The following is a 13,847-nucleotide window of genomic DNA, read 5'->3' on the forward strand; positions in this document are numbered from 1 at the left end:
GTTTGGCGCACTCCTGACCAAATGGACTACGGATTCTGTGTGGATTCAGGGATCTGTCAGAGCAATTTTGGAAGTGTGTCATGATCATGGCGTAAGCCTAAACTACATGCAGCCCGGATTCTGGCTTGTCTGGACGCTCCTGGGCTGTCACTGGTCCTAATGGTTCATGGATCAGAGGGGTGACATGAGATACAGTGGGTGCCTGTCTTCTGACTGTCCCCTGGCTCAGCCTCCTCATGACATTCATGTCTACGTCCTGGCATGAGCTGACTACAATAAAAGGGTGAGAAAAAAACAAGATGAGGTTTTCCCATGAGGCTCTCTGCGGACTTAAGGAGCACAGGAGAACTGGGGTAAGCAGTCTCCACAGAGATGAGGCAGAGCTAGAGGTCAGGGCCTCTGGGACAGACATGAGTATGCTCCATCCTCTGCAGTTTCAATTTGGGCACAGATGTTGCCAGGCCAAGCACCAGCAAGCAGTGGTACCACAAAGTACGCCTGCAGTATTGAGGTCTTCCAGCAATTTTTGGGAATTTCCACACAACAAAATAGGATAGAGAAATGGCAAAAACTGATTTGTAACAATTGTTAATAGGCAAGTGTAGCTTGCAAAACCTGAGGTTTTGAAGAGGGGAAAATAAAAAACCAAAATACTCCCAATGTTCAGTTAAGTCCAAGGTATAGCTGAAGGGGCAAATTCTAAAATCTTCTAGTGTTTGGGGCTTCAGTTACTCATTTGAAAAATGGGGATTTTACCTGCTGCCACCACCTGCTTTATAACCTGAGAACTAGATATTATATCATGAATACATTTGTGTTTTCAAGCAGAACTTAAGACCAACTTGCAAATATTAATTTTTTAGATTATAATAAGGAGACTATATATTTTTTTACCTTAAAACTCACTCATTTTTTGAAAGAAATGTTTTTCCCTTTTTCACTGGTTATAATTTTAGCATTATTGTTATATAGCAAGTGGATGAGAGGGAGAAACTATAAAAGAGGATTACAGAGAATGATCCAATTTCTTTAAGATAAAAAACTCATTTTAAAGGAAGTTTTTATTTATTTTATTTATTGCCCTTAAAGGGTCAAACCTCCACAATTCTTGGGCTGATGGTAATGTTTGCATGAAACAATGATCCCGTTACAAGGTAAATGAAAGTTAAATACTACTGTAAAAAGATTTTCTTTTGTATTTCCCAATGGAAATATTAGTTAAAAGTCAGTATAATGTTAAGTTGGTAAGAACCTTAGCCTCATCTAAAGCAACCCCTTCATTTTACAAATGAGAAAAACAAAGCCCAGAAACTTATAACTTACAGGCATCTCACAGTCACTGAATGGCAGCTTTGGAACCAAGTCTCAAGTCTGCTCAGTGCCAGTACTGCCCTCCCCCCAATCCCCCAGCAACCCGCCGCCACACACACACCAGTGCATCACGTAGCGCAATGCTCACATTCTTTTCAAAAAGTAAAATAAGATGTGATTCAAATTAGGAATGAGACTTAAAAGTAAAGTGTGCGTGAAAGAGAGAGGACCACTTTATGGAAACATTGATGCCAACAAATTACAGCCTTTGGCATTTTGCAAAGAATGGAAATTTGGGGGATCTAAAGACTGAATTCAATTCCCTAAGCCAAACAATCAACAGGGCAGTTGTACATTTAGCTTTCCCTGAGTGTACAACAGCATTAGATTAGAGTTTTTTGTTTTTTCATTTCTGCTTTTTGACAGGTTTTGAGAAAAAAATAAAGCGCTGTGTGATAGTAAAAAGGGAAGGATGACCATTTACCTGCAATAACCATTTCTACAATAACATTTCTGCTGGCACATCACCCAAACTGAAGCCTGAATTAGCTCATGCTTGGATCACAGCTAGAAGACAACCAGGTTTCTGGCCCATAGCCCCTCTCCCCCCACTTCCACACTGCTCCCCAGTGACAGATTCACCTCCTTAAATCTTTGTTTGCATTATATCACTCCCGTACTCAAGACCTATGATGGTGTGTGTTTAATTGTTTATTGATTCATGTCCAAATATTTTAATGTAGCTTTTTTTTTTTTTTTGGCTCTTCGTAATCTGTCTGCTTCTCATACATTCTACTTTCTGGCAGGCTAACTGACTGTCTCTGCAGTAAAACAATCTTATTTCCATCACTGACCCTTCACTAAATGTCATTTCCTTTGTCTATCGTTGGCCTCTCTTTCCTACTCTTTCAAATCCTACCCATGTTTCAAGGCACCCACTTGCATCCTCCAGGCTGCTGTCCCCACACCCCACTTCTCACTGTTGATGTTTTGGTAGGAGGTAGCTCTTCCTTCCCTGGTTTCATGAATTTTTCTCTTATTGTGTCATATCTGTTAGTCTTGTATTCCCAATTTCAACATAACTTCTTTTAGGGCAGAAATTATGTCTTAGAAATTATCTCTCAGGAGTGTTTTGAGCTCTTGTCCCATCCTATCCCCATACCTTGCTGACTGTAGCAGAGTCTCAGTAAATACTTGAAGTGTTGGACAGTCCAGACAGGTGTAAGGAGAAAATGCCACCTTCATCCAGTACTGGTAAAGCATCAGTACTGGTTCTAGGCCTAACTCTCAGATCCATTGCTCTTCTTGAGGTTCCACAACATCACTACACCACTAGATTGTTCCTGACTTCTTCCTCCTCTACAGGATTTGTTAAATTAGCCCTTTCTCTCTAACCTTGGCCTAATGTCTGATCCACTTCTAACCAAGGTCACAATACCTTTTTAGCCACCTCTCTTACTCCGAGAACACAGCCAAATGAAAGTTTTCATTTAGATTCCATTCCCAGGCCTTCTTAGGCTTGAAGCTATAGACACTTCGGTTGTGAAGACTTTCCTCTCACATTAATACCCCAAGCTCACATGTCCCTCCCTACTCCTCACCCAAGCTAAGCCTGCCAAATACTTCTAGTTTTCTTTCCTTTCACTCCCTTCAAAATGACCATGAATGTAGATGGGATGCCTTGAAGTGGTAGGATTTTTCTGCTACCTTACCACACTGGAGAGCAAAGCAAGCCTGGCTTCTAGTTGCATAAACCTCCCCCAGCACCTGAAGTTCCAGCTCGTTCCCTGCCAGCACTGACTCCAAGGCAGTGAGGACATCCTGCTATTTCTCCCTCCAGTCACTCTCCCCTCACATGAGGTGACCACACCCAATGGTCCTTAACCTAATAACCCAGATTAAACCTTCAAAGTGAAGAAACGTTTTGCTTCCTGCAGTTTCTCCTTAAAATAGTAAATAATATCAAGAAGGACCCCCCAAAAACCTGGAATTGTCTTTTGGAGGGTGGGTCCCTTGTAGTCAAGCTTCCCCTGCTAGGTAGTGTTCTAGGAACCAACCTGTATCGATGTGCCAGCTGGCGTTGTTGTGAGAGGCTGCGTTTGGCTTCAGTAAAATTTTTTTGAACTCTTTCAGTGCTTTTGCTGATTTCATGATGTGCACATGCCCACACCATGTTGAGCATTCAGCAGTTTTTGATAAAAAACTGCATGATGCTCATGCTCCACCCACCCTATTCACTTGATCTTGCAATGTGCAATGTTTTTGTTTGTTTCTCTAGATGAAAAAAGTCCTCAAAGGGAAACATTTTGCAGATGTGGAAGAGGTGAAATAAAAAACAGCAGAAGCACTAAAAGGCATCAAAATTAACAACTTCAAAAACTGTTTGAAACTGTAGAAAAAAATGCCTTGATGGTGTATTTCATCAAATTGAGAGTACCTTGAAGGTGACTAAGGTTCAAACATGTAAGAATAAATCCATAATTTTTATAAATAAATTCCAGTTTTGGGGGTCCCCCCCATACAGTCACATGCCACCAAAGGAGTTTCAGTCAATGACGAACCATATATGATGGTGCCCCATACAACTATAATGGAGCTGAAAAACTCCTATCGCCCACTGTCTCTGTAGCCGTCACAATGTCATAGAGTAACACATGACTCACGTGCTTGTGATGCTGGTATAGACAAACCTATTGCCTTGCCAGTCGTATAATACAGAACACTTGATAATGACAACAAGTGCATAGTTTAAGTGTTACCTACACTACATTTTTTATCGTTATTTTAATCTACTCTTTCTACTCATTGAAAAAGTTTGCTGTAAAGCAGTATGCTTTGTTACACTGGCAGCAACCTCACGAACCTTGTGTTTACCAAGTGTCTTGATTGAATGCTTTACCCTAGTGCTTGATTTAATCTGGTGTTTTGCACTTGGAGCCTAGGAGCACTAGGCTATATACCATATAGCCCAAGTGTGTAGTAGGTTATAGCATCTAGGTTTGTGTAAGTGCACTCTATGATGTTCACACAACGACGAAATGCCCTAACTACTTCTCAGAATGTGCATCCTGATCTAAGCAGCACGTGACTGTATTCCAAGGATCTATGTATTTCATGGATATTGTGCTAGGGAAATGTGTCATTTCTTTTTCCTTTGCGTCCCTATCAGTAACAAGAGGTTTGGGTCTCAGAAGTTCTTTTCCCCTCCAGCTCTTCGCAACTGCCCCAGCAAGAAACGGGTGCAATAATTCGTTCCCAAGCCATAGCTAGCTCTAGTTTCTCCAGAAGTCGGCCCTCTCCTACCTCTGGCACACACACAACAGGCAAAGTGAGCTCCACCTTGCCTGCACTCCCCAACCCGCACTGTAAGCCAAGTAATTCCTTTTCCAACTTCTCCCGGGCTATCTTTCTCGTCTAGTCTCCTAGGCTCCTTCTTTGATGGCTTTTCCTCCCACCAGTGCTCACTAGCGGGCACGGCGCCCCCACGGCGCTCCCAAGGCTTTGAGGGCACCCTGTCCAGCGACCCCAGGCCTCCTCTATGCACCGACATCTGTAGCTCCAGCAGCTGGGCCCCGGGATCCCAGGGACAGCCCCGACAGGTGCCCGACTGCCGGCCCCTGAACCTCGCACTTTCCCAGGAGTCCAAGTTCTCTGACCTGCCTCTGTCAGCTCCACTGCGCCCTCGGGTCCAGATGCCGGCGCGGATCAGAGTTCGCCCTCCCTGCGACTCCACCCCGGACTTTTCTCCTGGGTCTCCAGCGCCCATCGAGGCCACTTACCCAGGGCCAGGAGCCGTGGCAGGGAGCTGGCACCGCTGCCCGGGGCGGTCCGGTCCATCAAACCAGCACTTCGGGGCCGGGCAGGCCCTCCACTAGCCGCCCGCCTCCTCCCGTGCGGCTTTGCCAGGCCACAGGCGTCCGAGGGGGTGCCTGGAAACTAATCCTGGAGCCAGTAGGAAACGAAACCACTCTTCAGGCTGGAAGCCTGGCTACAGGGCAGGCAAACACCCAGGGCGGCGGCCACCCGCTCCCTGAGTGTCGCTTGGAGGAAGGAGCCTTCTATTTATTCTGCTCTTTCGCACACACCCCACCAGCGAGGCGCAGGACGTCTTGGTGGTAGTCTCCAGGTTGTTCCCACCCAAAGTAACCCACACCCACATTTAAGTTCATATCGGGGCTGCCCTCGGGCTAGCTCAGCCACTCCACCTGCTGGGTCGCACCTGACTGTTCAGTTCCTTCGCCTTGGGGAGTAAACAGGGAGGGAGCAGGAAAGAATGCGCTGGATGGGGTTGCCGATGTGCCCGACCGGGCCTGCAGGCAGCCCGGTGAGAAGCTGGCGCTCAACTCCAGGAACCCGCTGAGGCAGAATCGGAGACCTAGGCGAGCTCTGGAATGCTAACTTCCCTTATTTCAGCCAATTACTGGTCTCTTAGAGGGATCAGATCCAAGAAGCACTGTGGTTAACCGCAGGCATTTGACAATTTACAAGCCTTTTATTTATATGTCATTTGTTGGATAACTGAGAGTTTGGACTCACCAAGAGCTACTTTTTAGAAATTTAATTTTTATTTTTGCTTATCCATTTACTAGTTTATTCATTGTATTTTTAGTGATTTATTTAATTCATTTACTCTATTGAATCTATAAAAATAAGGAGAATGCTTTTTGCCTGTTTCAATTTCACCACACCTCTTCTTTTATGGAGAAGTGGAATCTGATCCAAGAATTTTCTGGAACACAAAGACATCTTCATAGCTTTCAAAGACAGAAAGCTGCATCCTGTGTTATCTTACATGATTAATATATTTGCCTCCGAAATAACTAAAGGGTAAGGCTGTTTTCAATCTGTAATATATTCCTCTTGCAAGGTCTGTGTGTGGAATCCTGTCCCCTTGGTAGAGAAGTTGTATTGAACATCCAAAAGGCCAATAAACGTTCATTTACATATGAAATGCAGTCAGAACATCTGTTTCTTCCTCCTCATTGCTTAAATTAAACAAATTATGATGCATTTTTCTTCCGCATCATTTTAGTGCTCCAAGCAACTCATATATCCAAAGGAATAAAAATCAGCTGTTCATTTCCAGAATCCCACGCTGGCCCCCACATGGCAGCTCATAAAGCTTTGATAGAGAGGGTCAGCATGGGGTTTAGAAAATCCAAGGTTGCAGGACAGACTATTACTGCACCCAGATAAAAAGAGATGGAGCTCAAGAGGCCAAGGAGCTGGCACCATCTTTCTCCCTCTTCCTTTCTGATATTCTCCCCTTCCCTGAGGATCAGGGCCCTATGTTAAGGCATCTTTCACTCTGAGATGACACCCTAACTAGCATCAATCCTGCTATTCCCCCAACAGAACATTACTATTTTTTCTTTTCCACTGATATTAATAAAAAATAAAGCACACCTAAGCAAAAAATATTAAATCTTTGTTCAGTATTTTAAAGTGCCAGAACTTGGTGTAAGTATTCATCATTAATGCCATTCAAATGGTAAATTAACCTTTTTCAGGTCACTAGATTATGACATAGTATGATTTAATATGCTAAATAGACCATATAAATTAATAACCTTCCCTAGGGGCTTTATTTACTACCAGAAATAAAGTAAGTGCCCTGGAGAATATGCCTTCCAAATTTCCTGACACTAAAGGTTCAATCTCTTTAAGGTCCAGCAACTTCCTCCCTCCCTCCCTCCCTCCCTTCTTCCCTCTTTCCCTCTCTTCTTCTCCCCCTCCCTCCTTCCTCCCCCTTCTCTTCCTCCTCCTCCATCTCTCTCTTCATTTACTCCTGGGGGAAGATAAACTGGTTTCCCACAATAAACTTAGGAAGATAGGAAGTAAGAATTGACCTTCCATGGGACTTATTTGTGTAACAAGGTGCGTCTCAAAGCTTTAAATTGTAAATTGAGCTGTTGCTAAGAAGGGGCCAAAATGACACTGGAGTCACTAGGCAGAACTTGTATCCCCAACCTAGAGATGGCTTGAATGGTGTCTGGCCTGCTCCAGCTTCAGACGGGTAAAACCAGCCCTGCCAAATTTGATATGAAGCTTAAGTGAATTCCTTTGGAGGATCTTGTAAGCATCAATCTTTTCTCTTCCTACACAGAGCAGTCTTTAGCAGGAACACTCCCCCTCCCACCCCTCTGGACAGGACAATATAAACCTGTGGTTATTTGTGGGGCCCAATACAAACCGATACATATGTAGTGGTAGAAAGGACAGTTCTGAATGCATCCATTCTAGGTCAGCCTATGTTCTCCAAATTATCACTTTAAGGTGTTTGGTAGTATAAAAAGGGTTCCTCTTGGTAATTGATGTCATTTAATTAAATAAAAGTGGGTGAATGAAAACAAATATGAATGATAAAGAACTTCTAAAATATAAAGTTTTTATAGTAATGATAAACATGCATTATAAATTATTAAAAATTAGTAGTACAATATATGTAGAGAGCTTTCAAATACTCTATTTGAAACCATTGAATGAGTGTCTAAGGAAAACCAATATAAAAAATCATTGATCAAAAGCTGTATTCAGGGGATTTTGTTTTACAATACAGTTTTTCTGGGGAAGGGGATTATTTTTTTTTTTTTCTTACCTATTTTATTGTACCTTTCTTTTCAGTCTTTTATGGATCCATTTTTTTATATGTATGCCTCAATCTGTTTAGCTTGCTCTTTTTTTTTAAAAATTGGCAGCTCAATGTAAGTTTAGTAAATCTTAGATATTTTTTGTAATATTGTATCTATTACTTTCATCTCACCATTATGATATTTTTCTCTGACCATATTCATACATACTCCAAAAAGACAATTTCTAATTTTAAAAAAATCTGGGCTTTTGTGCTGGTTCTAGTTGCAGACTAAGTAGGAAAGCACCTAAGTGACATAATTTCAATGCTATTATATGACAGGGCCCTAAACATCCCTAACTAATATACCTCCTACATGGTTCCAGATTCCCAACAATCCTCTGGGTGGGACAACAGAGGTGGAATATTATGTAAAGTTGGATCACAAATTATTCACTTCTCCAAACCTCGGTTTTCTCACCTATAAAACGTGACAGAAACGATTTGCAGAACTTTCATGATTCGCAATGCCGTGTATCTCTAAGGCAAAAATCTTGCATATTTGGAATTATTCAGTGTATTTTAGTTGTTATGGTGTTATAACAAGGGAGATTAGTTATAGGTTGTTGCCATGGAGACTACTTCCAGCCTAGAGAGGATGCAGGACCAGGGGAATGGAGATGAAAGGACAATTCTGCATATATTTTTAAATAAAATCAGTTGCTTTTTTTTAATGAATTGGATGTAGAGTAAAAGAGAAAGAAGCCAAGGTGACCACCCCCCCAATTTTTGGCCCGAATAACAAAAAGAATTTAGATACCATTTACTTACAGGAGGAAAGACATTCTTTGAGGGGGGAAATCAGGTGCTCCATTTGGGAAGTGTTAAATTGAAATGCCAGTTAGACATCCAAGTGAGGATGTTAGTTGGACCCTTGACATTGAGAAAAGAGATCTGGGATGAGAACATGAATTTGGGAATTGTTACCATAAAGGTTTTTCAAAGCAAGAAAGACTGAGGGAGGAGGTGGAGAGAGGAGAAAAGGTAAGACAGCATTGAGTCCCAATGCATCGCAAACTTTAGAGGTTGGGGAGCTGAGAAAGAACAAGCAACGGAAAATGAGCAGAGAGAGTATTGTAGGCATAAGAATTCCATAGTGTGCACTCTTGAAAAACAAAAGGAACACAAGTTTTTCTCCTGCCCAGTGTTCTTTTCATTTACCTCCCAGCTATGAATGATTTTACAAATATGCAAATACACTCATACTTCAACTTTGGATTTTTTTTTTTTTTTAACCTTGAAAGATACAGAATGAAAAAGGGCAGCTGTAAGTGACAGCCCACTCTAATCAGGTCAGAAATGGCTGACACAGCCCTCAGGTTAAAGGACATGCTGATGGGATTTGATTAGTCCCCTGTAGGAGCACATTCTGGTAGCAGGGAGGGGTAACAAGTACTTCAGTGAGATCTATTCTTCTTGTCCTGGAGTAAGCAACCCTTTCACTCTTCTGTAGGAAATGGCAATGGATGTAGGACAAATGGGATCCCTCAATTACAGTAAATGTCAAATTTACTCTTCTTCAAGGTCATTATTAATTTACATCCCCTTGTCTCAGGGAGGTAGATTGCAAAAATAGAAGGAAAATTAACTTAAAAATACAAAACTTTCTTCTTCACCTCTTTGCGTAAGTGTTGTAAAATGAGGAAAGCCCTATGAGGAAAACACCTGGAAGCTAGGGACGGAAGACTGAGGCCTCAGGCGCTGCTTTACAGACTAAGGACACACTTCTATCCAAAGTCTGCTGGGGCCACTTCAACTCTCCTGTGCACTGTGTTTCCTTTTTTAGGTCAGGTGTCTGTGGGAGAAGATGAATATATAGGTATTTGTTTCCCTTTTGCTCTCTGCTTGTTAACACTTGTGGGACATCTATCTCAACATTGAACACTCCCTTTTGAATCTCTTAGAGATTTAACTATGTGTCTAAATAGGGATCAGATGTACCATGATGCTTAAACAGTGTACAGACAATTACAAAAAAACCCTGTAAAAATAACAGTACATTATCTTTAGAATTGTTTTCAGAAGAGCTGTTGATATTAATGTAATTTACAAACATATTAAGTACATTTATAATGAGCACGATGCGAACAAATAAGTGAAGGTTCTATGAAAAATAGACCCAATGTTCCAAATCTAATGAGTTTCCATCACCAAGACATCACAAAGTCTGTTTTGGCTTGAGAATAAAAATCATGTTCAGAAAGACCAGGGAGCAGTAGTGACTTCCGGCCATGATGGAGGCTTAGACGGACACGCTAGGTCTCCCTCTACAACTAGAGAGGAATACAACTACTTCAAAACAAAGGATAACTAGAAATTCCAGAAAATAAAACTACACGTAAGTCCAACATATGAAGTTATAAACCAGCGGTGCCATTTGGGCAGGTAAGAGTTAAAGAGGGCAGTGCTGTTTGCGGTCGCACCCAGAGCAGCCGGCGGCGAGGAATCCCGGCTACGCAAGCCCCTGGCGGTGCGCGACCCCGGCGCTGGGGAGAGCGGCCGCTGCATCGCCTTGAACAGTGAGGCCCAGGGGGGTGGGAGGACGGATCCCGGTCTCCTAGCTGAATAACTGTGTGAATCCATCTTGGACCCCCGCCCCCAAAGAAAGCACCACAGGGCTGCGAAATAGGTCGCGGACAGGCAGGCGCCGGTCGCTGATTTGTGACGCCAAACGGCGCCGGTCGCTGGGTCATTACGAGTACACAGGCACTGCCCCGGACAGCCGGCCCAAGAAAACAAAACGCATCTGTCAAAATGAGGCAGACAACTATAGAAATCCCGGTGACACAACTCACCAGACAGCAGATAGAGAACCTGACAGATGAACAGATAAGAAACCTGTCAGAGGCTCAGTTCTGGGCCATTGTTATCAGGTGGCTTACAGAATTCACAAAAGAGCAGGAAAAAGATAAGAAAGAAGCGAAAAAATTTCATAACGAAAAGAACAAAACCGCATGCGAGATAGAAGGTGAGAAAAAATCCAGAGTTCATTTCAACAAACTGGAATATGGAGAAGGAACAAGCAGTCAACCAATGCAGCGAGAGGAAATGGGAAGCAACAATGAAAGGATCAGAAACCTCTGGGACAGCTATAAAAGGCCCAACATAAGAATCATTGGTTTGCCAGAGAATGAGGAAGATGAACTAGAACTTGAAAAATAGAGTGAAAATATAATAAAGGAGAACTTCCCAGACTTGGGGAAGGGAATAGACCTGCAGGTCCAGGAAGCAAGGAGAGTTCCCAAGAGACTGGACCCAGGGAGAACCACTCCAAGACACATTATAATCAAAATGTCAAAAATTAAAGATAAAGAGAGAATCTTAAAAGCAGCAAGAGAGAAGAAAAGAATTATGTACAAAGGGGTCCCAATTAGACTATCAGCTGACTTCTCAAGGGAAACCCTACAGGCAAGAAGGGACTGGCAAGAAATATTCAAAGTAATGAAAATCCAAAACCTACAACCACGAATACTCTACCCAGCGAAATTGTCATTCAGAATAGAAGGACAGAGAAAGTGTTTCCAGGACAAAATAAAACTGAAAGAGTTCATTAGATCCAAACCACTGTTATATGAGATGTTAAAGGGACTGGTTTAAAAAAACAGAAGCTAGGGAGATGAAACAAAGGCAAACTAAATAGGCAACGAGAGTGGAAAAGGAACTGTGGGTACGGGAAGCATATTGGGGGGAGGTCAACAGGGAGGGGGAATGGGGAAAGGGAGGGAGATGATATAGGAATTGGGGATCAAGGTAGGAGGGAATGGAATAGACGGAGAGAGGTTGGGAGGAACTGTATGCACAACTAATGGACATAATCTAAAAGGGGGGGACAACTGGAGGGAGGGGGCCACCAGGTGGAGGGGAGCAGAGGGAAGGGAAATTGGCACAAATGTAATATTTTAATCAATAAAACACATTAAATCTGAAAAAAAAAAAAAAAAAAAGAAAGACCAGGGAGCAATGCTGCTTAATCAAAGCCTCCACCGAACTGAAGGAAAATCCACATTTAAACAAAGTGATGTGGGTGTCTGCTGTCGTCCTCCAATTGAGTTTGGTTCAAGAGGACCCATCACCTCTCTAACTATTCAAGTCACCCAAGGAAGATCCACTTGTCTGTCTGCTCACATGATTAAAGAAAATTGTTCTTACTTCTGATCCTGTTTGCTAACTCTTAGAACTGGGTTTTGACATACACTGGCCTTGAGCAGCTCCTGGGATTTCTTACCTAATTGGCTGTGGAATCTTTGGAATGTGGAGTCTCATGAAGAGATTGAGATATATTATCTGTGGGGCCCACCCACTTCTGAGACTGTTGTGACCTGGCCCACCAGTGGATGTAGTTTTCCCATGCAATTTTGTGGGGGAGACTCACTCCCAGAGGAATGTTTTGGTTTTGGGCATGTGGGTTGGAAAAGAGGAAGGTGGGAGGACAAAAATCAATTAATTCCACCACCACCACCCCCAGAATCAGGGGAGTCTTTTAGGCCTTTGACATTTTCAAAACCATACCATTCAAATCTCGACAGAGAAACCCCATACATGGGACTAATCTTATTTTAACATAGAGTTAACTATTCCATCCATTTTCTTGGAACGTCTCCCTGGAATGGAATAATATAATTTTGCCATCACCCCACCCCACCCCCCAAGTCATCACATCTCTTGAAAGGCAGAAAATGTTAGATTTTACAATTGTTCAACTTTCAAATGATGAGACCCTCATGAACCTTAGATGAATGCACTGGAATTTTAGAAGCATTTCCAAAGGGGCAATGCTGATAAGCCTCTAATTTTAAGGAGAGGGGAAGAGAGGAGCTCTGGTTTTTTGCAGGGGCAGCATGTGTGATTTATTTTTCTTTTGGGTTTTAAAGTTCCATAGAGAAATCACTGGAAATTTTCTGCTTGGTGGTATGGAAATCTTCTTAAATAATGCTAAGTAGAATAAAGGGTATGTTTATTTAGCAAAGAAGGGAGCTTTGTGAGATATTAAAACAGGGCCTGGCAACCATTTCTCCGGCACAGGTGGGTGTTGATGGATGAATCAAGGCTGATCAAACACTGCATCCGGCAGCTGCTGGTTAAGGCTGCTTTTGGAATCATGCTTCATGTGGTGTTTTAGAGAAGGCCGACCGCGTTTAAGGGGGCATAGCTCATATTTAAGTCAGGTGTGTTTTGCAAACTAAGAAAGACCTTTCTGGAGCACAGTGGATCTGTTGCTCAGTCCTGTTGCTTCTAAAATTCTTCCCTTGACCTCAATAAGCCTGCCCAAGGCTCACATCACACGTGTCTGCACGGCTCAGGGGTGCCTTGGTTTTCTCCTTGCCCCTGCATCTTCCTTCTCTGATCCAGTCTGTTCTCTCCTATCTAATACACTTGTAAAATGCTTCCCAGTCAGCTTTTGCATGAACCATTAAATTTAATCCGAAAGAACCTCTTCAACTCTCTCCTGTGTTAAATTTCAGTGTAAACTCTTCAGCCTGATTGTTACAGAACCCCTGGGCTGCTCCAGTTGAAAACAAACCCACGGGCTCTTTAGTTAGGGGCCCGATTGCCCGCCGCCAAAATTATAACTCTCAATACCAGAGTTTGGTGAAAAGAAAAAGAATTGTTTATTTAACAGTTATATAGATTTAGTTATTTGCGGATTTCTGTTGTTAAGTCTTATGCTCTTTAAAATACCCACAAACACATATCCTTGCCTCCCCCCCTTCCAAACCAGGCTAGTTTTCGGGAAGTCAGAGAAACTGTTTCCCTACTTTCCAAACACAGTTCAGCTTTACCAGCAGCTGCCAATCATTCAATCCTGATTGGGGAGGTCCTTTCTGTGCTGTGGTGCCCTCCAGCTCTCAATGCAGGATCGCCTGGATTCTCAGCCTCCTTGCAAACTGCCTTCTTCCTGCAAACC

The 13,847-nt window shown here is 42.7% G+C and overlaps 1 protein-coding gene across 2 annotated transcripts in view; it reads right to left on the reverse strand.

Moving 5' to 3' along the window:
• The window catches only part of BTC (betacellulin), a 48,843-nt gene extending 43,227 nt beyond the window's left edge, over positions 1–5,616 (reverse strand). Inside the window, exon 1 of one of the 2 annotated variants that reach the window (XM_090268106.1) lies at positions 5,091–5,616. In XM_090268106.1, coding sequence (XP_090124232.1) covers positions 5,091–5,148 — 58 coding nt within the window. In that variant the 5' untranslated portion in view covers positions 5,149–5,616. The remainder of the gene's footprint in view (positions 1–5,090) is intronic. The other variant, XM_090268105.1, reaches the window with a different exon arrangement.
• Between the last annotated feature and the right edge of the window lie 8,231 nt (positions 5,617–13,847).

This window comes from Furipterus horrens, unplaced genomic scaffold, assembly GCF_987537825.1.
Source record: "Furipterus horrens unplaced genomic scaffold, mFurHor1.1.pri manual_scaffold_2, whole genome shotgun sequence".
NCBI lineage: Eukaryota > Metazoa > Chordata > Mammalia > Chiroptera > Furipteridae > Furipterus > Furipterus horrens.